At 33.8% G+C, this 27,449-nt stretch overlaps 1 protein-coding gene across 1 annotated transcript; it reads left to right on the forward strand.

The window, feature by feature from the left end:
• Window positions 1-2,211: 2,211 nt before the first annotated feature.
• Window positions 2,212-26,706, forward strand: LOC100373278 (monocarboxylate transporter 10-like). Its single transcript, XM_002738488.3, has 4 exons — window positions 2,212-2,713; window positions 23,531-24,123; window positions 24,921-25,290; window positions 26,185-26,706. Exons 1-4 carry the CDS (start codon window positions 2,500-2,502, stop codon window positions 26,601-26,603), a joined length of 1,596 nt encoding a protein of 531 aa, XP_002738534.1. The 5' UTR covers window positions 2,212-2,499; the 3' UTR covers window positions 26,604-26,706.
• The last annotated feature ends 743 nt before the right edge of the window (window positions 26,707-27,449 follow it).

Genomic DNA, 27,449 nt, shown 5'->3' on the forward strand with positions numbered 1-27,449 from the left:
ACACACAGATCCAAACATATTCAAGTTACTCAAGTTGGGTCTTTTCCCTGTTAAACATTGAAATGGAGTCTGATTTGTCCGTGGATTATAACATCTATTACGTGTGTAAGCCGAAGCCATAACTGCATAAGTCCAAAACTGTTTAGGTAGTTTGGACTCAAATAAAATACACCTGCCCATTTCAAACAATGTTCGCCAACTGCGCTCAACAGTGCCATTTTGATGGGGTGAGTATGGAGCTGAAAACTCTTGACTAATTTTATTTTTGATCATTAAGGACCTAAATTTCTCTGAGGTAAATTCAGTACCATTATCACATCTTAACCTCTTAATTACACCATAGGGTGCACTATCAGCCAAAAACCTTTCTGTTGCTGCAACAGTATCGCTCTTACTAACAAGAAAATATACAAAAACAGCACCTGAATAATCATCAGTAAAACAAATAGCATATTTAAAACAATCTCTAGCAATAGGCTCAATTGGCCCCGCTAGGTCACAGTGGACAAACTCCATTGGCTTTGTAGCCCGTTTATCAGCTTCTCTATTGAAGGTTTGAACCATTTTCCCCAAAATACAGGTGTCACAGTTGAAATCTTGTTTATCAGTTATTTTTAACCCATCAACTACACTCTCTAATTTAATAATATCTTTGACATTACAGTGTCCCAAAATTTTGTGCCACTCTTCTAATGTTTTGGAAACAGATGTACAGGAAACTTTGTTTAAAAAATATAATCTACCATCCTTTTCTACATCAAAAATTGTACCATCTCTGGCTTTCATATTGGCACCATTTGGATAAAAATTTACTGATACTCCTTTACTTGTAGCAGCCTGAACAGAAAAAATATCCTGCTTGTAAGATGGTACATATAGAGTATTTTCTAAAATAACATCATGAGCATGACCATTTACATCATATAATACAACACAGGCATTGCCCCTGCCATAAACTACATTATTTGTACGGCTGCCATCAGCCAGCTCTATCACATGGCTTTTCGTGTCAAAATCTCTATCAAAACTCACAAATTTTGCTTTATCATTTACAATGTGTGTAGTTGCCCCACAATCAACCAACAAGCTGTGCTGTTTAGTTACAGAGTTACAAAAATTATCATGACTGAGCGCAAAACAAAATGAGTGTTCATTTTCGTCATTACTGCTTTTGACCACATCTTTTCGTCTGCACTCTTTTGTCACGTGAGTCGTGGATTTGCAGACGTCGCACCACTTCTTAGGCTTTGCCCAGCAATCTGCTATTTTATGCCCCATCTTGCCACATCGGTAACATTTTGTTCCCGTCTGTGAAGGAAACTGGCGTGCCCGCTCTCTGTTTGAAAAATTTTGGCTTTGCGTGACCTTCATCACACCATCTTGCACGGGTACGTTTTCCCGCTGCTGGCCGCATTTATCGGTCTCCTCGTAGCTCTTTAACGCTACTTTAAAATTTGAAAATGTTTGCTGCTTCTCCCTCTGAGTTATGACGGCAACAAATGTTCTGAATTGCGGGGGGAGTCCCTTCAACATCATGGCGATTAAAAGACTGTCACTGATCACCTCACCTGCAGCCTTGAGTGACGTAGCGGCACTTTCGGCTCTGATTATATAGTCGGTCACATCCTCGCTGTCTTTCATCAACAGTGTCGTCAGCTCATTGTATAAAGCGATAACTCGAGGTTTGCTTTGCCCAACGTAATGTTCGCGTAAAACTTTGAGAGCCTTTCGTCCGTCGTTGTGTGCTTCCCTTATAACTAACGATAAACTCTTATCATCGAGGCACTGCACAAGCTCGGCATACGCATCCTTATTTTTACCCGCTTCTGGTTCTTCGGCGCCATCTTGGGCTGGTGCAATCACTTCATCCAATTTTTGTAGGCGCATATGCCCGAGGAATTTCACCTCCCAAAGTTCATACTTCGATTCATCACCGTCAAACAGCAACCGCGTCCTGGGCCCATAACCTGTTGGACATCGTTGATCCATCTTGTAAAATACAAGGCTAGACAATGAATCGAAGTGATCTATGCGAGTACTTTATTAACAGATAACACTGAAGAACACAACGCAAGGAATTGTGGTACAACTCATTAATTATACATGACATCATCTCCTCAGCCAATCAGAAATCACATCTAGTATTATATGACGTGTACAAAGTGAACAAATTAAGTTTATCCTAACAATTGCGTTTGCGATTCTGTCGGTTTTCGTGTAGCAAATTCGCTTTTATAAATTTGTAGATTTTCCGCAATTTGGATTTGGCGCCAACAGTGACGTGATTGCATCAGCAGTGGGTCTCCCTCGCACAGCTGCGCCGCCGTTGTTATGTTAATGAAGGGTTTGCCTTTTGTCTGACATCACTGACGGCACAGTCCCGCTGTCAGAGCACTGGCGAAATAATACTCTCGATCAGAGGTGCTGGTCACGGATTTCTTGACATGAGTAGAGAGAACTTGTTCATCTGTCGCGTCTGTAAATAGTGACGGTCAGAAAATGGAGAAACTCAAAGGCGATGAAGAGAAAAAGCCGGCCGGTCTCCGACCGTCGTTCGAGCCGCCCGAAGGCGGATGGGGATGGGTAGTATGCGTTGCTTCTTTCTGGACTAATGGTACCCTGTTTGGAATAATGAATTCGTTTGGTGTGTTACTCGTGGAAATGTTACAAGATCCCGATTTGAAGAAGTATGGTGCTGACGCATTTACAGTCTGTAAGTAATAATCGTCAAGCAGACGATCGCATTTAATTCTGTGTATTTTATTTTATTTATAGCGGCATCATGGAAACGCCGGTCGATCAGCTGGGCGCCATCTTCTAGATTTCGCAATATAGTATCATCACATGAACTCCCACTCACATTTGAGTTTCTGGCGTGACTCGTGGTGTGAATAAAATATGACGTTATAAAAATTGATTAACACAGCGGGCCTCCACGTTCAGGATGTGTTAAATTTCCACACACGTTTTTCCCTGAGCTGTCAAAACCGGTCACAGCTGATCGGCAGCCGATCGGCGCTTTTTTCATTACGCCGAACAAAGCACTGCAGTTTTCTTTTGTTCTGTACTAATGAACAAGATTTGTTTCTAGTTGAACACTTTGTATTTTAATTCGTCAAAGCTTGATCAGTTTAATTACTACGGTAAATGCCGGGTACAGTCCATAAACTTTGCTTCCGACAATCAAGACTAGACACGGCATGATCTGTGGTCTATCTATGATCCCCGTTTTTTGTTTCCACTCAAAAACTAAATTACCCGACGTCAAAAATAATTTGTTTTCGTTTCAACCACGGAGCTAAAAAAAGATTTTAGCTCCATGTTTCAACCATCGCGTGAACTGAATGCAAGGATGTAAACAAGTTGTTTTCACACACCCGAACACATTCGTACTGTAATAATTGTAGCTGCGGTTTCGTAGCCTTCTATTGCGTCTGTCAACCGACTGATTTCTGCCTTTTAAATTTCATTTGGACGTCTTTTCTGTTTGTTTTGTGTTGACAGTCGAATATCGGGCCAGCCAGATACCGACGACCAAAAACGGCCCTGGAGGGGGCTATGATTCCACAGCTAATATAACCGGCCGGCATACTGAGGTGGCCGGCACCAGGTGGTTGAAATTTAATACAATGATAACTGTTTATCGTCAGCTGAGCTGATTTCAACAAATTTACAAATATTTACAACATCTATTTTTCTTAGCGATATACATGTATTAAAAATGTTGAAACAAATAATTGTTGCTAAGTTTTTCTTCAAATAATTGAAAATAGCTCTTCAAAATAAAATTAAATATTCTCGTTCCAGAGCCAAACATATCTTTCGCTATTGATATCATAATAATATTACTGCCTACATTAATTTAATTGTAATTAACTGTCCAATAATAACTTCATTCATATGCATATGCATTTGAACAAATATACTGACTACATTAAAAATGATTGGAAAATAAAAAGACAAACTTCATAAGTAATACTGTTCAACACTTTAACAAGAACGCTTTTTCATAAACTTTGAAAGTTAGAAAAATCTGCGAAATATGAACATTTCTCACCCAGCTAAACAACAAAAGAATCAAAAATTTCAAAAGCTAAAATAGAAGTTCTTGATATTTCACTGAGTGATCATGAAAAGTAGCATGAAATAAATGCACCTGGACTTGTTACTATGGAAACAGTAATATTGCAATTCCTTGTATCATTTAAACTGAGGTTCGTAATTCAAAAGGTAAGCTTAATCGGAACTATGGTTACTTTCGTAAAAAAATTTGCCCTTCAATATTATGAAATTATGAACATTTCTAGCTGGGAAATGAAACAATTTTGATTCATACTCGTACATTGGATTTACACACTTTAAGTAAATGCATTGTTCTATTTGGCTGATACAGTCAAACCTCGATTATCCGAACACAGTGGGCAGTGACGTGTTTGTTCGGTTAATTGATCGTTTATCCGAACGTAAAATTAACATGAAATGAAGGACAATGGATGGTACGTTGATTTTATGTTTTATTGATACATGTACATTACATTTAATTAATAAACGTGTATTACAATTCTATATTGTAAATAGTAATAAAAAATCATTGTTAACGAACATTTTTGTTAATTATTACGTTAGTAAAATAAATAAATAAATAATACGTGTCCATGAAGAAAATGTGAGAGTCGGCTTTTGTCAAGATTGTTTCAGTTTCAGTCCGTGCAAAATGTTCGTAAATGTTACCCAAAGAAATGATCCAGGCGCTGTTGTTTCACTTTCTGATGTTTTTACTGAACTATTACAGTTACTGAGAAGAGGGTACGGTGCCTAATGCATTTCAAGTGATACGGTTATACATAAATCTCTACTTGAACAATCAGCATCATTTATCGCTATTATTGAACTTTGAACCAACAACGACTCATTGCTTATCTGAGCTATTCGTATCAGTAGACATCCATTAACGCAAGCGGAATCACAGATAATTTGTTTAGAATGTTTATTCACACAAAAACGTGTTCAAACTAACTTTTCTGGGGAAAGTATTTCTGTTTTATTGTGATGTTACGAGTTGGTGCTTGCTGTTGAGCGCAAATTTCTTGCAACTACAGATTCTGTAATGTGTGGCTCGTTGCATCGACGAAGTAGTCTTTGTACCGAACTTTAAATTTATCTTTATCTCCGCATTTAGAACAAACCCCATTAGCGAAATAAGGTAGCGTGTAATATGCACGTAGACAAAAAATGCGATACGTGCAAGTTTCATGTACACAATCTTGTCAGCTGTTGCAGTTGCCATGCCAACAAATCAGTGAAGTACAAACAAAACTGGGGAGGTGTGTAGATCTTACTCAAACCATGAAACTAAAAGAAGACCTTTTTTTACCTGCATGCTCAAAGTATTATTTTATTTGGGCTTGTTTTAACAATCACCTGTTGTGCAGCAGGGTTATGTAACAGTCTTTTATTGATACTATGCTATTTTGTGTTGTTGGCTGAATAGAAGTATACATGCGCACTGTTGTTATAATTGCCTTTGATTAGGGATCTCAAAAGAAATTGCAATCCAATGAACACAATGTAATTCTAAACACGTCACTGCAGAATAATTAATAGTGCTGATTCAGCAAAACTTGTTCGTTGAAACTTTTAAGTAATGTCGTGGTTCCATGTACGTGGGTCTGAGCTGCTCTCATTACTCAGTATTTAATTGTTTTATCTGCTGATTAAATGAACACAGGGTAATTTGCCGGGTCATGTGACTTATAATAAAGTAATTATTGTGAAAACTAGAAATTATTTTTCACCTGCCTAGGTACTGTTTGCAAGAGCCAACTAGCTGTCTAGGTGCGATTCACACAAGTAAAATGTAGCCTATGTACATTTAATACCAGTTTGGCTGAATATTACCTTAATTAAAAAAAAAAAAAAAATTTGGATAAAATCAACTTATTAAAAACAATTTTATAATTTATTCATATGAGTCACTATTGCTGTCCTCCTAAGGGTTCCAGTAAAAAGACCGCTGTAAAACTGAATTTTTGTAAAAAGTGATTTCACCCGAGGTTTACAGTAAATTGTGTCACATTTAGTCAAAGTGTTTTGATTATCTTAATAGTTCGCTTCAAATTGGTGTTTTTTTTTAATCTGTGATTATAATCACACCCCTTTATTCAAACAAACATCTCATATGGATAAGCATACATCTAATCTTAATCAGTTTAATTGTTATTTTTAGTCGCTAATGATATGACTGATATCTCGTAAAATGATTCCATCTATAAATACCAATGTCTGCTGCTTCTTAGATTGTCTGTCAAATACATTGTAAACAGTATCTATGTCGTTATGGATGTTTCTTTCCTCTGTGTTCGGTTTTTGTGTGGTTCTATGCACGTCACTGTGGTCATAAATGCCAAGTTGGCATTTTTTTATTTTATAATTCAATGTATCAGCTGCTATGACAATTGTAATCCGTGAATTCACACATATCCTCAGTTGTGTTACTATCAATTAATTTAAAAAGTGTCGCAGCTGCGATTTGTCACGGTTTCGTTGATTTTTTTTATTTCGTTAAAGGGTAAGTCACTGGAACAGTACTCGTGTGTATTTTATTACACTCATATGCAGTCTTTATTTGTACTATAAGGCAAGTGGTCCAAAATACATAAATAAATAAATACAAATCTAAAGTTGGTCAATTACTATTTTATTTACATCACATCTTAGTCTTAAAGAATGAAATAAAAAAGCTGACAATATTTTGAGTAGAGAGGCATTTACAGAGGTCAATAATGGGACAATAATGGAGGCAAAAAATAATAATGAGATAAATACTTAAATCTGAAGGTCTGAATAAAAGGGCAGACAAGAACAAAATCATACTCTTCTTCAATTTCCTTTGAAGCACACGAGATGCAAAGCTGTTCATGTCTTTCAGTAATATTTTTTCTGTCAGTTTCAATACGTATTAAATGGTGACAGGAACAGCGTAAACGTGACAACATTACTCTGTGGGAATGAATATTTACAAGTGACAGATATCTTTCGGGTTCTAGGCTTGTTTTGAAACTACGATAAGTAACCAATTTATCAAGTGATTCAGAAAACAATACTTCCTTAAAACGAGAAGTGAATAACTTAACAAAATCATCTTATGTTACAGACTTGTTGAGTTGGTTTTTATATACCTACATTGCATGGACTGTATGTAGCTCATTCAAATGCATTAAAGCAATATGTGCTACTATTAGTAATATCCTCACAGCAAATCATTCAATTATGATCAATCCTGAGTCTTTGTATTTCTTCAAGTTACATGAGTTGACATTTTGTAATTTCCTTTTGAATTCTAATACAAGTATTTTCACTGGATTTTATTTTGAGTGAAAATAAATTCTAAGTGAGTAATTGATGTGAAAGTTAAATTATATGTGTGAACTGAGTCACTGTTCAGTTCACATTTCAATTACACCTTCCTACTTCATCTAACAGTGTTTTTTTATAAAAAACGCAGGCTGGTTTGTGAGATAGGAAAAAATCATGATTAGGGTACCATATTTACTCTATTAGTAGTGCATCTGAAAATGATCATATTTTAAGAAATAATATTAATTTAATAAATGCGGACAATTATAGAATTTTCAGATTGAAATAAAACCCAGTTCTTTGTCAATTTCTATCATTTTTAAATTTCCCAAATTTTGTATCAAAATTGCAACCCATATGGGGTTTAGGTTTTTTTTCCTCATTAAAATCGATTTAGTTTTGCTGTATGGAATTCTTTGTTGTCATAGAAACCATATATCCATGTTTGGCACAACATGACAAAGCTAACAGTGTGTTCATCTTGATATCATTATGGCGTTATGGGTTTAATGAGATCAGCCCACAGTTGTATTTAGATGGGTTTTGTACAACAAATTCAATTTATTGAGTTTTTTGAATATATTTTTTTCAATGGCATGTATTTATGTTACAAAAGATCATCTTTACATGAAAATTCAGCGTCTTCAGTCTTAAATGCATGATTTGTTTTCATGGATTTCCTCAACTTGATTTAAAATTATGTTTGTGGATTTTCACTCCTAGGTTCAGTTCAGTTATTTATGTGTTTTTTTATAATTATTCCTAGTTTTGTTTGTTTGTTTTTTTAATTTTTTTTTTATTATTGCTGCTTTATATCTGGTTATTTTTACATATACAGTGTTCTCCACAATCCAAATTAGCTGGTGGGCGGCCTAATTAGCATGAATTTGCATATTAATTTGCATATCATTTACATACAGCATTCTCGCATTTATGACATGAACTGCAATACACACTAAGTTATTTACTATTCTCTTTTTAATTTAATTTAATTGGAACATGTTACAATTTTTTGAAATACAAACAGATTGGTCACTATCAATATTTACGAAATGCAAAAAGTTTGAAATCGGTGATTTTTGCGTTCGCAAATTATTCTGCGTTCATGAAATGCAATTCGAGTAACCAAGAGCAAGTACAAAACATAATTGAGTTATAATGTAGAAAATATACGAGATGATTTGCCCACGAAGCCAAAACAGACAATTTGTCAAAACAAAATCCATAACATTTTTAATTGTGGCATCAGTACTCACCCGTGCCGACGGACGGTAAGATGCATTTACGCATGTACGGCCACGATACGTTGCGTTTTTACACCTTGTTTTGGAATTCAAGAAAAAAATGCTAGCAATCGGCAAAATAAAAGAATCTGATATGTTCTCGAAAGATTAGACATAAAAAATAGATAAATTGAAAAAAGTACGTGGAAAAGATAACTAAAATATTATTCAATTACAAATACTCGCGGTAAACTAATCCAGCAGCCATGTTTAATGTTTATTACCGCTTTCCGAATTCAGTACACAAACACCCAGAATGCGCTGTTCCCCTATGCAACTTAGATACTAAATCGTTACAGCGCCAACAGCGGTGGGTAGCAGACGGTCGTTGAATGGGGTAGGTCAAAAGGTCATCAGTTTGCCTTCTCCATGCTGTTTTCACAATGAAAATCGAGCGAATGTTGTAAATACGGCTAGAATTTAAATTTTTGTTCGAGTTTACATGCAATCTGCTAATATATTTGTTTATTTTCTGTGCATATACATTTCGTTCGTATTTACTTCTTTCTTTCGTGATCGGAAGACGATTATTAAAAATACAGCTGTAAATTGAAACCACTGTAGTTGCGTATCGTGAGCAATAAGTCCCAACAATGTCGGGCGACAATGAATTCAAGCGATTGACACATTGCCATGAATACACTTGATAACTGCTTGCAGACTTCCAATGGACATTGTTTATGTTTGGACTGTTGAAACAATAGCAAAATAAAGGGTTGGGCAACTACTCTTTTGTTTAGGCTTGGGAAGAACAATGCAAGCTTTTTACAAATAATTTCAGCTGGAAGTACGTTGGTGGGCGGGTGTTGAGAGTTACTGGGCGGCCGTAAAACTTGATGGGCGGGCCGCCCGCCTAAAACCCCTTGTGGAGAACACTGATATATGCTAAGCATTAATTTCATGAAATTTATGTATTTCGAATACTGTATTTTTACCTTGCCCGTACCATCAAAGATGGAATGGAAAGGTATATTAAGGGAAAAATTTTGTCCGGCGTTGTCGTCGTCTTCGTCGTCGTCTTCGTCGTCGTCTTCGTCGTCGTTGTCGTCATCGTTAATAATTGTTATTGTGTGCATGATAACTTTACTAATTCTATTCCAAACTTCATCAAACTTGGTCACCTTGTTCATCAGTATAAAGTCTTCCCTGAGTTTGAACAACAGATGTCCTGTATGAAAATATCATGCAAAAATTGAGAAAATCTGATAAAATATTTTGACTGTTTCTACTTGACTGATCACTGGTGATACACATCAAAGGTCACTGATCTCAGTGGAAATATGCATTGTTGTATGTGTTCAATGAAGCAAATGATTTATCTTGTAATAATATCCTTGGTAATGTATCCCTTACTGGGTTTCAAAACCAACTCATGGAGAGATTGCACAGTCTGATACACATTTGCAAACCTACCAATAAATCTTTACAGAAAACAAGATGTCAGAAAATCAATATAAGCACTCTATGAACTGGGTGCCAAACTTTGATCAAGATCTGAAGCTAATAGAAAATCTGTTTAGTTCAAAGTTATTGAATTAAAAACAAAACATAAAAAATACATAAAAAGCAAAACGTTGCATCCACATTTTTAAAAAAAATTGTACTAAAATATATGTATTCTGTATTTGACAAACAGTTCAGTTGACAAATGAAAATTCACAGGAATTTGTTTCAGCTATTAGAATAGAATGATAGAGCTTTTATAATACTAGTTTAAAAACGCACTTCAAAGATTGCAGTGTTTGAAGATGTAGATTCTCAGGAGGCAACAGTACTGTTGACTTCTCCCTCCACTGGACACCAACTAACTATTTAAGTTGATTTGCATACAAAGCAGAGCTTGCAACATGATAGCTATTCATAAAGGGTGTTTTTTTTACTTTTCATATAATACAGTAGTCACACAATGAGGCAGTTGATATTTGTCTCAGTGAATCATTAATTTTTGACAGACACCTGTACAGAATACTTGGACTAAAGCCAGCTAAAATTTTCTGTTATCTTGCATGTTTTATGAATCTATTCACATCTAAATGTAGCACTTTTTTTTCAATGAGACATTTGTTTTTATACTAAAATATCTGAATTACTTTGAAGAAAGCTGGAAATTATGTCCCTTAAAATAATTAAACAAATAAGGCACCAATGTTTTTGTAAGATATTTACATCTTTTAAGGACATTCGGTAGACTGATTCCCCACTGTTGGTTCAACCCCAAAACTTGTTTGTATTCATAATTAATTATGACAATGCATATTTATATTGAAACAAACTATGATAAAGGGAATTATATTATATAACAAAGGGCAAGGTCACCAGAGTTTAACTATGTTTTCTTTCTATTAGTGGAGCATTTGCTTATATAAGTAACACTGGTACATATATCTAGCGTCATATTTTTTGATTCAGTTTACAGTTGAATGTATTTTTGGTTCATGTGCACTTCTACTGGTGATTTGCTTCTATCAGAGCATGTACCGCCGTACTCGTTTTCCAAACATCTTGCATGTCAATATGTTTGATTAGTACGTCGAAAGACGTTATCGTAAAATTAAAGTGGCTAACATGTGCATGGCAGTTTGAAAAAAAATAACTATCAGTATTTAAAATTTAATTTAAATTTATAATAATAAACTTATAATAATAATTATTGTGTATTTTAAAAGAAAGTTGGAAATCTCATCAACACCCCCCCCCCCCTGGAGCATTCAAAAATAGAGCGATTAGATTTGTTTTTCATCGAGATTGAACTCATCAACATGGTCACGCATTGTTATTGACCGAAAACATTATGTCAGTTATAGATAGATAGATGATTGTAAATAAATTGAATCATGTGTCGGAAGCGTGCAAATCCCATGATGCTCAGTTCTTGCATGATCTTGTAACATTCAAGAATAACAAGAACTAGCTATGGCTTAAAAACAAGGTCATCCAAACTATTAGTCTTACCTTTAATCATTTACAGAAGTAGCACAAGGTCGAGCATCATATAGATAATGTTTTGCAAAAATATTTACTTAACCACAAATTATTGTACAATTCTCTCCATATATTATATACGTGGTGAGTTGTATATTATCAAGTAGATTATACAGTAGATACATTGGCAGAGGTTATTACTATGAGAACTATCGGTGTATATTTATTGGCTTTGCCTGAGGCTGATATCAATAATTGATGTTCGCAAGTGGCTGTTATTGGCCGAAACTGCTGAGGTCACTACGCTACGCTACACATGCACAAGATGTGGGTTCCATGTAAACAAAGATTTGAGTGTTCTGCAGATCAAGGAGTATAGAAAAAAAACGTAACTAAGTTTTAAGCTGGCAATTTGAATGATTGACTTAATAATTCAAGCCGTCAAAGTCGGTATTTAGTGCTCATCACATCTAGATAAAATACGCCACTGGAATTTGAGGAAAATCAAATCTGAGACATATGTGGTGCAATCAACCAATGTTCTTTGAAATAAGACTTGTTATGACTTTTTGATTTCTTTTTTATGAAGATGCTTGTTTAACATTTATCCAATAATGCTTTCATATTCATTAATTAGAGGTTTATATGGTTGACATAGTGGAGCTATTCGAATGACTATTTGTCAGTCATCGTCCATCGGCATCAACTTTACATTTTTGACTTCTTCTTGAAGTCTGGTTGCTTTGATACTTGGTGTATATGTATCTTTGGTTGACCTTTATCAGATTTGTTCATTTCATGATGATACCTTGAAATGTCTAATTTTGATGAATATTTTTGTAATTTTTATTAAAACAAATGATATTTTGGACTTCTGTTTATTTAGTCACCTTGGGTGGACCTCTGACTGATTTGTTCATTTCCAGACGAGCAGTTTATTTACTAATTTGAGTGAATATTTTTCTTTTTTGGGGAAAAAATGATATTTTCAACTGTACAGTATTACTATATAAGACAACAGGCTGCTTGTTTTGTATTTATATTCTCTAATGGCAAGGCTTCAATTATTACACTATGTTTTTTTGGGGTGGGCAGCCTATGGTCTCTGGTGACTGAATCACAAAGGAAATCTTGTTTACTTTGCAATGATCTCATTGTGAGTTGGATTTCTACCACCATGCATTGACAAGTTTATTTCGGGCTTGACCTTTCAAAGTTATTTTATTAACATCTGATATTTTTTTTAGCGCAAACAAATTTGAAAGCAATTTTTTGTAAACATACAAGAGCTGCTCTAATTCCATTAGTTATATAAAATCATGTATAATTCAAACCATGTTTTTATTTTAATTTTATAATTTCTGAGAATATGTTTTTGGTATAAAATCGAGGTTTTAGAGTAAAACGAATCTGTGGCTATTTGAATCGCATATGTTTTTCTGCTGCTATGTGTTTAGACTTTTCAACACATTACTTGTTTAGGACAATGCACATTGCTGCACAATAAAAGACAATGAAAACAACAGCGCTTTATGAAAAGGAGTAGACTGATTTTCAGTATGCGTAACTGATCACGTATGTACAAGTCTGATCTCAGTCATGTGATTTGATAGCCGCTATCACTTACAATTCTTCAACACGTTTCCTGATGAAGGCCTCCATGAATAGCCAAAATGAATGGAAATAAACACCTGAATATTGGAAAGGCGATGTATAGTTTACTGGCAAAAATGTTTTTTTTTTTTTTGTTCATAAATCTTTAAATTAACAAAGTCTTGTATCACGTCCTGCCCAGTATGAGTCCCTTGCATCATACTCATATAAATTGATTACTGAAAATAGACTACGGAAATAACAATTTTTTTTCGAATTTTTTGTTTGAACTTCATTTCTGATTAAGTATTCATGAATTTTTTTAATTGAGGAAGACTAATTGATTTTTAAATGTCCTAGATGATATGAAATTAGAATGAGAAGAGATTGATTTATTCTTTTAAAATTTAAATTTTAAAATACTAAATTTGGAATTTTTCATTTGGCATTTTATTATAATAGTCAAGTTTATAATAATAATTTTCCATTTTGCTCCCAATAATAATTTAATAAATGTATTCTTCAAGATGTATTTAATTATTTATTTATTTATAAATAATTTATTTACGAAATCATTTAATAATAATTACACAGCAGACGTTGAAGTAAAAACAAATCATTTTTTTATGATAATGAACATAATTTAATTACAAATCATAGAAAAAATATATTTGTGTTTAGTTAAGAGACTGGGAGACACCCCTTCAAGGGTTAATTGGAAGGGACTATTGGGTGTGATGGTGGGGTCTGAGATCAGAACAAACAATTTCGTCTGCAGTTCAGCTGATAAAAATGCACTGGGCTTCGTAAACAACTTTCCCCTGACCTAGTTAAAAATCACCTGATTCGAAAATCAGCTGTTTATGATAAGGAGGCTGTATTAGCATTTAATGTATTGTATTCAAATTAGGTCCCATGAGGCATTGCAGGGCACACTTTCTTCTAAGCTTGCAATAAACACACCAACCTAAGGAGTCTTTTATGTGTGGATGTTCTTGAACTTGTACCAGATGACCTCCTTTCAAAAAAAAAAATAAGTTTTAAAAATTCAAAATTCCATTCGGGCGTAACAATTTTTTCCACAAATAATTACATGGCGATTCATATTTTTTTTTATAATTTAAAAGAAAAAAATATTAAGTTCAGATGTGAGCAGATATGCGCCAATAAACACTATTTGTTTCAGTAATTTAAAAAATCCATTAAATCAGAATATTTATTAGACGTACGGTAAATGTTTGGATTCATATTGATCTCCTTTTCATCTGACACTTTTCTTTCGTCTTCTCAACTTATTTGTTGCCACAGTACTTTGACCTAAATAGGTACTTTTAAGGGTTTCAAGGGTGGACACTATGTCTAAAATAATGGGAATAGATAACTGTATTGTTGCCATGCATTGGTAAGTGTGTCTTGTAATATGCTCTGATTTACAAGAAACTAATACTGCTGTGATCATAGATAAATAATTAAATTTAGTGCATCATAATTTGATAGATATTAACTTACTGTAGAATACTTTATTTTCGCTTGGAATTTATTTTCGCTATTTTCGCTGAAGGGATGATTCCGTGAAAATAAAATCCAGCGAATATATTTTTTTTCCTATATTTCACATTAAACTCATCAGAAATCAGTAAAAATAAATTCCATACAAAACGCCCAAAAAGCCTTTTCAGCGAAAATTAATTCCAGCGAAAATAAAGTATTCCACAGTAAATGATGCACTATTCTTGAACTTATTTTGACCCTCACCTCGTAGGAAGAGATGGTAGCTGTGCACGTTGAGTTGTACAAGGTGATAATTATTATCGAGTACATGAAGGATGCAATTTAACATTCACACAGTGGATTGAAAGTACATGACAAAAAACTGTAAAATTCTGCAATCATATTTTTTTCATTGCAGAATGCTTGTATGTTTAATTGCTCACATAATACTTGATTCTTACAATAATTACTAAAAACAAAATTACCGCACATTTTATTTCAAAAAAAGTATGAAGCCAAAATTTTATATGTAGTAGTGCAATTTATTCGTTTTTAGCAATCAGATGATTATGTTATCAGTCGGATTAAAATCTGATGAGAAATAAAATAAAACCTAAACTGGGATCATGTTTCATTCAATCAGATTGGTCATGTGATAAGCAAATCAGATTGGTCATGTGATACCACTTCTACAGATGGTAGGTACTTGTGGTGAATGTTCACTCACTGAATATTAAGACCTATGACTGCATTACTGTATCTACCAGCTCTACAAATAACTAATTAAGTGATATTGGATACAAAATCTTGTAATATTATACCCAGTTGCTCACACTCTGATGACGGTCTTACAGTTTTAACACTTCACATTGCAAATATACTAAGTATAGAGTAATTAATGTTCTATTAACTTTGATAAATGGCCAGTGTTGTTTTTCTAAGACATCAATGGGTCTTGTTTCTATATATCTTAGTTTTACAACAGTTTATTTATGACACCCTGCATCCCCTTTGCCCCCTCACCACGTCCCCTTTGCCCCCTCACCACGCCCCCTTTGCCCCCTCACCACGCCCCCTTTGCCCCCTCACCACGCCCCCTTTGCCCCCTCACCACGTCCCCTTTGCCCCCTCACCACGCCCCCTTTGCCCCCTCACCACGCCCCCTCTGTAAATCAACCTGCAACTGTGTAGCTATGTACATTTAATATATATTGGAAAGTGATAAAATCAGCCAGAAACCATGCAAGCTTGCTGCTAACTTTTTACAACATTAAGCGCGATATTGAATCACTATTTTAACTATTCAACAGACGGATTTTTGTCATAATTTCCAGAAGTTTTGAATACTATATTCAGCTTTTATATTTCATTTTCTTTTTTTCATCAAGTAAAATTTTGAAATTTAACAGTACAGAAATTAAACAGTTGAATCCTTTTATAGCATCCGTGTAGAAAGTGAATTATTCTGTGCAATAAAATAGTATATATTAAACTGGAATAGGAAGTAATTAAAATATAATTAACTCATTATATACTCTGGCTCATTAATTATTCATTTGTTTTTAATTTTGCTATTTTTGCCGATAAATGAAATGGGATAAATTAAATCAGAATACAACTTAATTGTTTCGCTTAGAAATCCATGAATTTTAAACTGGCGAGTATTCACAAAATATAATAATAGTGAAATTAAATCACAGATGAAAATTACTGCTTTCACAGTACTATTCGATGACTTAATTAATTTGATAGTCCAACTGTGACAATAACTCTCCAATATAGTTAACGATATTATCAGTAAGTCACCAGTTATAACCATGCTAATTAAATATAAAGTTCGTTTGAATCTAAAAATAAAAAAACAAATTCATTTTATCATATGAGTTTCAAATATAATTTTCATTCATTTCATAACTTATCCTGTGAAAGTATAAGAAATTTAATGCTTATACAATAAACAGTGAATTTTTAGCTCCGCTGTCGACTTTGTCGAGCGGAGCTTATCATATGAGTGATTGTCCGTCGTCGTCGTCGTCCGTGTCAATGTTTTACTTTTTCGACTTCTTCTTGAAAACTACAAGCCTGAATGCTTTGATACTTGGTGTATATGTACCTTGGGTAGACCTCTCTTAGGTTTGTTCATTTCATGTTGATATCTTCAATTCTCTAATTTTGGTGAATATTTTTGTAATTTTTGGTAAAAAGTGATATTTTCGACTTCTTGTTAAAATCCGCAAGTGCAATTGCTTTGATATTACATATATAGGTACTACATGTGGACCTCTCTCAGATTTGTTCATTTTGTAATGATATCTTTAATTCTCTAATTTTGGTGAATATTTTTGTCATTTTTGGTAAAAAGTGATATTTTCGACTTCTTGTTAAAAACCGCAAGTGCAATTGCTTTGATATTACATATATAGGTGCTACATGTGGACCTCTCTCAGATTTGTTCATTTTGTAATGATATCTTTAATTCTCTAATTTTGGTGAATATTTTTTGTCATTTTTGGTAAAAAGTGATATTTTTGACTTCTTGTTAAAAACCACAAGTGCAATTGCTTTGATATTACATATATAGGTACTACATGTGGACCTCTCTCAGAATTGTTCATTTTGTAATGATATCTTTAATTCTCTAATTTTGGTGAATATTTTTATCATTTTTGGTAAAAAGTGATATTTTCGACTTCTTGTTAAAAACCACAAGTCCGATTGCTTTGATATTACATATATATGTACTACATGTGGACCTCTCTCAGATTTGTTCATTTTGTGATGATGTTCTCAATTCTCTAATTTTCGTGAATATTTTTGTAATTTTTGGTAAAAAGTGATATTTTCGACTTCTTGTTAAAAACCAAAAGTTCAATTGCTTTGATATTACATATATAGATACTACATGTAGACCTTTCTCAGATTTGTTCATTTCGTGATGATATCTTCAATTCTCTAATTTTGGTGAATATTTTGGTCATTTTTGGTAGAAAGTGATATTTTCGACTTCTTGTTAAAAACTGTAAGTCCGATTGCTTTGATACTATACATATTGTTCATTTTCTGATGATGTCTTCAGTTCTTTAATTGAAATGTGCATTTCTAACAGCGGAGTTATCTCAGCCGATAGGCTGCTTGTTTACTTAGTAGTTAGGTACTTTGTGAATAGCGTCACAGAAATACAGACACAGTTTGATCTTCTAATAACGATAGATATGCAACCTGTATACTGTTTATTTCCATTAAATACAGCGGTAAGAAAGTGTTCGACTGCTACAGGAACAAATATAACAATAATAACTCAGAAATTATTATTAATATCCACGACATACTGTAAAACATGTCTTTTTCGCGAGCATGTCTTTTTAGCGAATTTAGCAAACTGATTCGCTAATTCAAGATAATGACTTTATTAAAAATTCAAAATGACCACCAAACACTGTCTTTTTTCTCCACGTACACCTTGTAAACAACACAAAGAACATACTGACATGATAGATACACTTTATTGAAAAGTAAATTAACACAAAAATATAAATGTATTCATTGTAGTTATTATTTCAATGAAAATGAATAAATAACATAAATGAAGTGATACTGATATATATATTGTTTTTCTTTGTTTTTATGAAGGTGATAATTGCGCATTTGTTTTGGCACTTGGTAGACAAGTATTGTGAAAATAGGAAATCAACAATGACGAGATATTCGCTAAATCAACATTTCGCTATTACGTCATTTTACCACAATTCGCTAAAATTGCATGTCGCTTTTTCAACATGTTTTACAGTAGTAGTTCTATTTTGAAGACTTACTGGTATTTCTTGAAGACCATTGAGAGATATCATATTCGCATTTCTGTTTATAATGATGTCATCTCACAGTTTGTTGCACTTAAGAAAATATGTATACAATGCATATACTAGTAGTGTAGTTTCTTTTCAGTTGTTGTTTGACCTTTAGTCAACCTTGTACATACATTTTGACCTATCGTCACTGTCCTTCATTTAACTTTTAATGTCAATTTCAAAGCAGACATTTGATGTTGCTCATTGGTCATGTTCAAAAATTTAAAAATAAAAAAAAATGGTTCAAAATTTAATTTCAATTGAGGCAATGCAAAAACAATATACTGTAAAAGGATTAATTATTCACTAAGTTTTAATTTTGCTTATTTCGCTGACTGGAAAATGCGCTAAATTAAAACCCAGTGAATATGTAAAATTTAGCATAGAACACATTATGTAAATGATAACACTGTGAATTTAAAAACCCACTGAATATGTTTGAAACGGTTAATCAGGGAAATTTAAACCCAGTGAAAATTAGTCATTTTACAGTATTGTGTTTTACATGTAGTGATGTACACACATATTTGCTCTATTAGAATCATATAGCCTAAAGATACATTTACTGTATCCTGTATCATTATGTGGCTGTGATTTTGCTTGGAGTATATACTATGAGTCAGAACAATTAACAAAGTCGGAAAGTTTCAGTACTTCAAACATCAGGATTGACATTTATTGAACTATAGAAACGGGAAACATCGATGTCAGCTTGAAAATACATGCATTGGGAAAACAAAAAAAAATAATAATAATGGCGGAACCACAAGGTTCTCAAGTATCACATGACCCGAAATTCAAGCTGTGATGGGTCAGTTCTAAACCAATCACTGATCATGATAATAACATCATAAATGTCAAATATAATATAATATGATAGAAATATGAATAATCTCAATTAAACATCAAAGCAATTGCTGCACAGAAATAATACAGCAAATGGAATAATAATTATAGAAAAAACATTTTGATGTCTAACTAGACAATTCAACTTAATTAACAAACACACCTATGATTTGTATCTCGTCCGACACATTAAAATATAACTTATTTTGACCATAGACATCACCACGTCATATAAAACACATGCGCTACCAAAAGAGCAGGTACTGTAGTCATAGTTTTTAGTACCCGCAGTCTGAAAAAGGCCCGGGGGACTTATGTTTTGCCCTCCGTGCGTCCAAATATGTATCTTTGAAATGCCTGGACCAATCACAATCAAACTTCACACATACATCATACATGATATTACATGCACATCAATTTATTTCACGATCTGATTCAAAATGGCTGACTGGCGACCATTTTGTTTTAATGAATGGGCTTCTAGACATGCTCTGACATGCTTTGACAGATTATGTTCAAATTTGACATATTCATTATATGTCATGTTATAAATATATGCATGTATTCAAAATAGCTGATTTTGTTTTAATTGTTGCTGTTCCAGAGCAATATCTCTCAATATGGACAAGTACTCGTTTGACGATCAGATACAAATGTCAATCATTTTAATGTTAAACAATCATCATAATCACATTCTTGACATGGTTAATTAGTATATTCCATGTATGTTATTCTATATGATTAAATTAGATAACTAAGGCCATCCTTTTATTATCCCTTGTTTCGCGAACCCGCCGAATGAACAGGAGCTGAAAATGAAATAAAAATATAATTTTATTTCAGCATAATTTCTCGTGCTCGCCAACTTGTAAGCGCAAAAAATGCTAAAAAAATATTAATTTTATCTTTATTTTTTTTACCGCCCGCCGCAAAACAAATCCAAGTTGCATTTTCATAGGAGTATCATGATCAAAGTACCAAAGTCTCGCGCAGATGAGAAACAAGGTTACACATGGAATAAAATTTTATCTCATTTCTTCTCTCCAATCAATGATCTCACTTACAATTCATAAAATGTTACAAAATTTGTTGATCAAACACAAGAAGCAATGTCACATTTTGTCTGTTTGAACCAAAATTAAGATTGAATTCACTGAAAATTACAGAAAATATGAACAATTTACCCCAAATTTAAGTGAAAAAGAAAAATGAAGGTAGTGGTTGCTTGTTTTTCAACCTACAGTTTGTACAGCAGAAATGTAATCAATAATAAACAATAATGTCAGTTATAAAGTAAAGCTCTCTATGAACAACTGGTACGTGGTGTCATATTTATGAAATATGAACGGAAGACTGAAGTGCCTGCTCTTAGTTCTCAAGAGCGAACACCTGTTAATCTTATTTGTCTTCCAATTCAATCGATAGCTATTATTTTCTTTGGCACAAGTTGGTAGAGAAGTGCTTCCTGTCTGTTGACTTGTTTTTGTGTAATCAGATCATATTGGGTATGGATATGTGAAACAGAACCTGAATCAAATAATCATGTGCAACATAAACAACATTTATGACACAACACTTGAAGTTGTACAGTAAAATAGTAACAAACTAAATTTGAGTCAATTTTCAGTTATTTTTGTCCCAAAGTTTTGAAGTAAAGTGCATTCACACGCTCGTTGAAAACAAATAATGGCATGGTGCAATAAGTATCAGGACACTACACAAAAAAATAAAAACAGAATCTGCCTTTCTAGAAATCGATCAATCTCTTAAAATGCATGAATACTATATATATATATATATATATATATATATATATATATATATATTCACCACCATAAATAACTGTCAATTTTAAGATCTAAGGGTAATCATGAAAACAGTGGCTGATCACTGTGACTCGCTGTCCTCAGCCAGCGAAGCATTTTCCTGACGAGTTGGAATTCGCGTAAATATTTCACTTGTGTAACTGTGATAAGAGATGTCTCTGTGATATAAAGCATTAAATCTTATCTACTATCAGAGTTGAAATAACAGTCCATAGTATCATCTTCAATTCAGTCTGACATTTCATTAACCTTTACACGATAGCTGCTTGTACTATAAGGTTCACTACGTTGAACTCCTAGGCAATGGGGGAAATAACCATACAACCAAATAATGTTACCAGTATACTGTAAAATACTTTATTTTCGCTTGGAATTAATTTTGCTATTTTCGCTGCAGGAATGATTCAGTGAAAATAAAATCCAGCGAATATACCTTGTTTTCTATATTTTACATTCAGCTCGTCAAAAACCAGTGAAAATAAATTCCATACAAAACACTCTAAACGGTTTTTCAGCGAAAATTAATTCCAGCTAAAATAAAGTATTTTACACTAATAAATCTGATTGATAAATACATTGCTGGCTGACATTGTTTTTTTTCAAATTCATTTTGGCCATGCATGGAAGCTCTCAACAGATGATATATTAATGGACAAATTTATAGAAAAATTACAGTTACTGTAAAAAAAAAATTTTTTATGTGTTGGAATTTATTTTTGCTGAAGGGATGATTCAGTGAAAATAAAATGAATGAATATTACTGTAAAAGGGTTAATTATTCAATGGGTTTTAATTTAGCTTATTTCGCTGACTGGAAAATGTGCTAAATTAAAACCCAGTGAATATGTAAAATTGATCATAGAACACATTATCTAAATGACGAAACTGTGAATTTAAAACCCACTGAATATGCCTGAAATGGTAAATCAGTGAAATTTAAACCCAGTGAAAATTAGTCATTTTACATTACTCTTTTATTTTCTTATACTTTACATTCAACTCGCCGTAAATCTGTGAAAAGCAATTCCATACAAAACACCCAAAGAGTCGTTTCAGCGATAATTAATTCAAGCTAATATAAAAAGTATTTTAGAGTAATACCATTGATTAATATAAGTGTTTTTTCACTCATATAACTCGTTGGCCATTTCTACTTCAAATTATTTGTTTTTAGTTTATTTTTCAGTCCTGTAATCCTGTATAAAATAGTCTCCAGTGATATTTTCAATTTTGTTAGAACATACCCTTGCCTTATAGTGATGGATGGCGTAACTTTTCAATCCATCTGTTATTAATAACAGCAGATCAAAACAACAGATTGTTTTCAATAAATCAATAGTTTCAAATTACTGGTGGTAGGAGTTGCATCATGCTCCTTTATCTAGATCAGCTGACTATTTTATCAGATTATTGTTAATCTCTATTTCTGTGTTTTTCTTCAAAATCCATTAATCATATTGACACATACTGACTATCTTAAGCTGTCCTATTGTAACTTTCGCTATTATGAAGCCTTTATTGGCCAAACATGAACAAATTTACCAGAATCACACAAAATATATCTAAGAACTATTAAACACTTTTTAATTTCGTGCAATTTTCTTATTGCCATGACAACATGGCTGAAGACAAAATTCCGGAACTCTTTAGTTTTATTCGTTTTGACCAATATTCAATACAAAAAGGTCACCATGTTCTTAAGGGATGAACAATAATAGGGGAAATCGAAAAGTCATTGTTTCTATGTAAAAAATTGTGAGTACCGGTATATATTTGCTTTTTGTCATTTCAACTTGACATGATTTTAACTCTGCAAAATACCAAGAATTTGTAGTGATTTTTTTGCATTTTTTCCTAGCTGGCATACCGTTTTAACCTTTTCAGTGCCAAATTTTCCTGCTCGAATTTGTAATTTTCTTCGAATTCAATCTAAACGGTGAACCAGACAAACAAAATGGACAGTACTTCTAACTTTTGAGCGAAAAATTTGAACATTTTATGTGGAAAGAAGCAGACTATAAATGGAACTTTGGTGACTATAAATGGTGACGGAAGTTGGCTTTAGTGCTCAAAGAGTGAATCTGTATCTTCATAAATTTGGTTCATTACAAAGCAAATTTGTCAGTAAAAATGTTGTCATTTAAAGTATGGTATTTGCTGTATTAGAAGCACATATAAACCCAAAATTACATTGGCTGTATACTGAATTATTAAAATATTACTTATTTTGACCATAGTAAAATTTCTATTTCCCATAAGTGCATGCACATCTAATAGAGCTAATACAGTACGTATAAATGCAAAGTTTTTAGATGTTATTTTTCTAATTTTCAAAATAATTAATGAATTATATTTTGTTTTCTTTAAGCGTGGATTGGTTCCTTATCGATAGGACTTACGTTTCTATTGTCTCCTGTTGCCAGTGTCTTGACGGACAAATTTGGATGCCGAAAAACTGCCATGGTTGGCGCTGTGATAGCCTTTATTGGGTGTATTTCAAGCTCTTTCGCTAAAAGACCTGAATATTTATTTATTACCTATGGGATTCTATTAGGTACCGGTGCTTCATTTGCATACACTCCTTCTTTGGTGATTCTTGGTCATTACTTCAAGAAACGTCTCGGCCTCGTTAATGGATTGGTCACCGCTGGCAGTGGTCTGTTCACGATCGTTTTGCCGATACTTATGGGCGTTTTGGTCGAGGAAATTGGATTGTGGAACACTCTCCGCTTCATAAGTGGAATTGTTTTCATGCTGATACCGGCCAGTGCAACATTTAGACCAATCTTGCCGCCAGGGTTACATCACGGTTCTGCAAGCGATGTTGAACCGTCTTCTAGATGTATGAGATGTCTTTCACGGTATATTAATGTACACATTTGGAGAAACAAGAATTACATTATATGGTGTACTGCTATTCCAATTGGATTGTTTGGATACTTCGTGCCTTTCGTGCATTTGGTGAGTCAAGTTTGCAGCCTCTAGTTTTATTACACTTATTCAGAGCTTGAAATTCCCAGAGGCCATGGAGGCAATTGAATTGATGCCTTACCTGGATACGTTGATGCCCTTCAGTACATTCTTGTTAATTCCAAACAATTGAAGGCATTTTTAGAAATTTTTGTCTGCAGACTAAGAAATTTAATTATGCTATGCTATTTACGTTAAATTGAGAGCAAAGTAGAAAATACAATTTGAAAGATGAAGGTAAGAGGCATAACCTGTGTTTTTTGTCAATTTTGTCATATTCTTCAATACTTTCCCAATACTGAGCCTACTAGTGTGTGGTACCAAATAAACACATATTACAGAACGTTTCCAAAGTATTGGGCAAACTTGCTCACTTATTTGCTGACAACTTTGGTTTTGAAAAAGCAGATTTGACTATTGTAAAGGGTCTTGCATACTTTGCAGTCCTGTGAAACCTCATAAACTGATTTAAAATACTATCAGATATTACTAGCATTTGATGGTGACAGAATAAAGGGTTATATTCAAATTGTGGGTTATCTGCTTTAGGCAAAAGCAAAGTAGTTGGTGAATTAGTGAGCAAGTTAGTTAACTTTCTGCCCCAATACTTCTGAGACTTGCCGCAAGATGTTCATGCTTCTGAATATGTAAGATGTTAAATAAAAAATGAATTTGTGGCCAACCAAAAAAAGTTTTCACAACAATTTTAAAATTTTAAGATTTAATTATGAAATTATATATTCTGCTAACAATTTAATATTTATTTTGTTTTTATTTTTCTGATACAGATCAATCATCTCGAAATGGTTCTACCAAACGCTAATGGTGCCGTGTTGATTGGCTGCTTGGGTGCTACCTCTCTGATTGGTCGCCTAATATTTGGCAAAGTTGCTGATATTCCAAACGTCAGTCGAATTGCTTTGCAACAAGTGTCCTTTCTAGTGATAGGAGTGATGTGTACATTGATACCGTTAGCTTCGTCTCATTACGCAGCGATCATTGTTGCAGTTTTAGTAATGGGAATTTTTGACGGTTGTTTTGTCAGTTTGATGGGTCCAATTGCGTTTGATATCGTTGGTGCTGAAAACGCCTCGCAAGCCATTGGATTTATACTCGGACTTATGTCAGTGCCGCTCACACTGGGACCTCCCATAGCTGGTAAGTGTGTAATCTTAAAGACATATCAGATGTATACCGGGGTACCTTACTTCGCTGCAGTACAGATGACGCTTGATTTATGCATTAACCATATTTGCTTCATTATAAGCGCATGTGTTTATGTAAAGTACAGAGGTGCTTTTGGTGATCAAAATAAGTAATATTTTAATGATTTAGTAAACAAAGACTTTTGGTTCACATGTGCTTCTATTCACGAAATCATAGAATGTAATTTAGAATGTGAAATTACGACAATTTCAACCCTAACTTCAGTGATTTTTAGTCTGCACAATGCCATTGCTAAATTATTTCAACACCACAGCAGTTATAAATACATCTGTTCCTATTCCAGTTTGCTTTTACCTGTTTGGTTGTCGGAATCCAACGTCTTGTTAAATTAAACACACGGCGTAACACTTAGTGATGTAATTTGAAATAATGACAATTATTCTTGTTGGTTGGAAAATTAGTGTTTGACACAATGACATTGAATTCATAATAAAAATTAGCGATGTAATTAAAGAACGATGAACAGTACGTCATACATTTAAAATGTTGATTTAAGGGTTATGTTTCAAAATTTCAATTGCATTAATATTGTTTATATTTCATGTAAACAATTTATTTTGTACATGCTGTTGGGATATTGAACACTATTGACAGCAATCACGTACTGATTCAGTTTTGTTTTCAGAAATGTTCAGAATTTAAGAAGAAAAAATTCTATTAAAAAAATTATGTGAAAGTCACTGATGGTCTGTGTTGTAAGGGAAATTTCCACTGCAATTTCTTGATTTTCAGATTTGCAAAATGCACAAACATTTAAAGTTATTTATAAGTTATGTTCCTCTGTTGACAACATTGTCTGATAACTTTGTTTTTTCTTTTCCTTAGGGTATATTTTTGAAAGCAGTGGGTCGTACAATATAGCGTTTATTGTTGCTGGTGCGCCCCCTATAATTGGTGCTTGTATATTGTTCTTGGTGAAACCCGCTTCGCACATCACCCATATGCCAACGTCAGAACCGCTGGAATATTTACAGTTCTCTCGAGAAGATCTATTGAACATTGACTATGAAACGACAAAACAATGGGAGCTTCGACATCATCTCAGTCCAAGTGAGAGCATGGATCAGCTACATCGTGATCAGCTACCAAATTACGTCAAAACACATTTGCATAACGATAACGAGTTCCGTAAAGACTTTGCGCAAAAGTTAATCGTCAAACTCAATGGCCATCTTCCGTCTGATTCTGATGTAGCAAACGATACCGATCGGCTATTGGTGTTCGATAGAGTCACAGTGGTGTGAGCGAACTTTTACTTTTACGTTAATTATGTATGCATTAATATATGGGTTACCATGGTAACCTATAGTGAAAATAAGCACCTTGGTGATATATACATGTATATAGTCAAGCATTTTTTTATCATCTGCAATTGTGGAATAATTCATCCGGGGGGGGGGGGGGGGTGCTTCTACTGCATGTGACAGCCATCAGTACTGTAACCTTATCAAGTTTTGGTTATGAAGTTTGTTGTAGTTCTCCAGTTGGTGAAATCTGTTGAATATGAATCTCATGTTTATTTGAAATTCACGAAATGCAAGTGAATACAGAAAACCCTTTTTAGTCCCCGTTCGGACGAAGTCCGAAAACAGGGACTTATAATTCGGTCTCCGTCCGTGCGTCCGTCCGGAGTCATATCTCAGAATCCCTTCGACCGATTCCTTTCATTCTTTGCATGTGCCTGTACTTTATCTGGGACATATGCACATGCAGTGGTTTAGCGATTCGATTGAAAATGGCCGACTGGCAGCCATCTTGTTTTTTGAAAATGTCGTATTTTGGACATGCTTTGTCAGTTTTCATTCAATTTTAGTACATCGATCATACACGTTAGGATACATGTCCCCGACCATCCGTGAGTTCCCGAGTCTGTCCGTTCGTCCGTCTGTTCGTGCGTCAGTCTGTCATTATACATGTTAGGTTACATGTCCATGACAATTTATTTCGCAATTGGATCAAAGATGGTCGACTGGCAGGCATCTTGTTGTTATTTTTTATGCAGTATCTTGGAAGTGCTCTGTCAGTTTTCATTCAAATTTGGCACATACATGTATTTTATACATGTTAGGATGCATGTCCATGACAATTTG

This window comes from Saccoglossus kowalevskii, chromosome 11 (genome assembly GCF_978046115.1).
Source record: "Saccoglossus kowalevskii chromosome 11, keSacKowa6.1, whole genome shotgun sequence".
NCBI lineage: Eukaryota > Metazoa > Hemichordata > Enteropneusta > Harrimaniidae > Saccoglossus > Saccoglossus kowalevskii.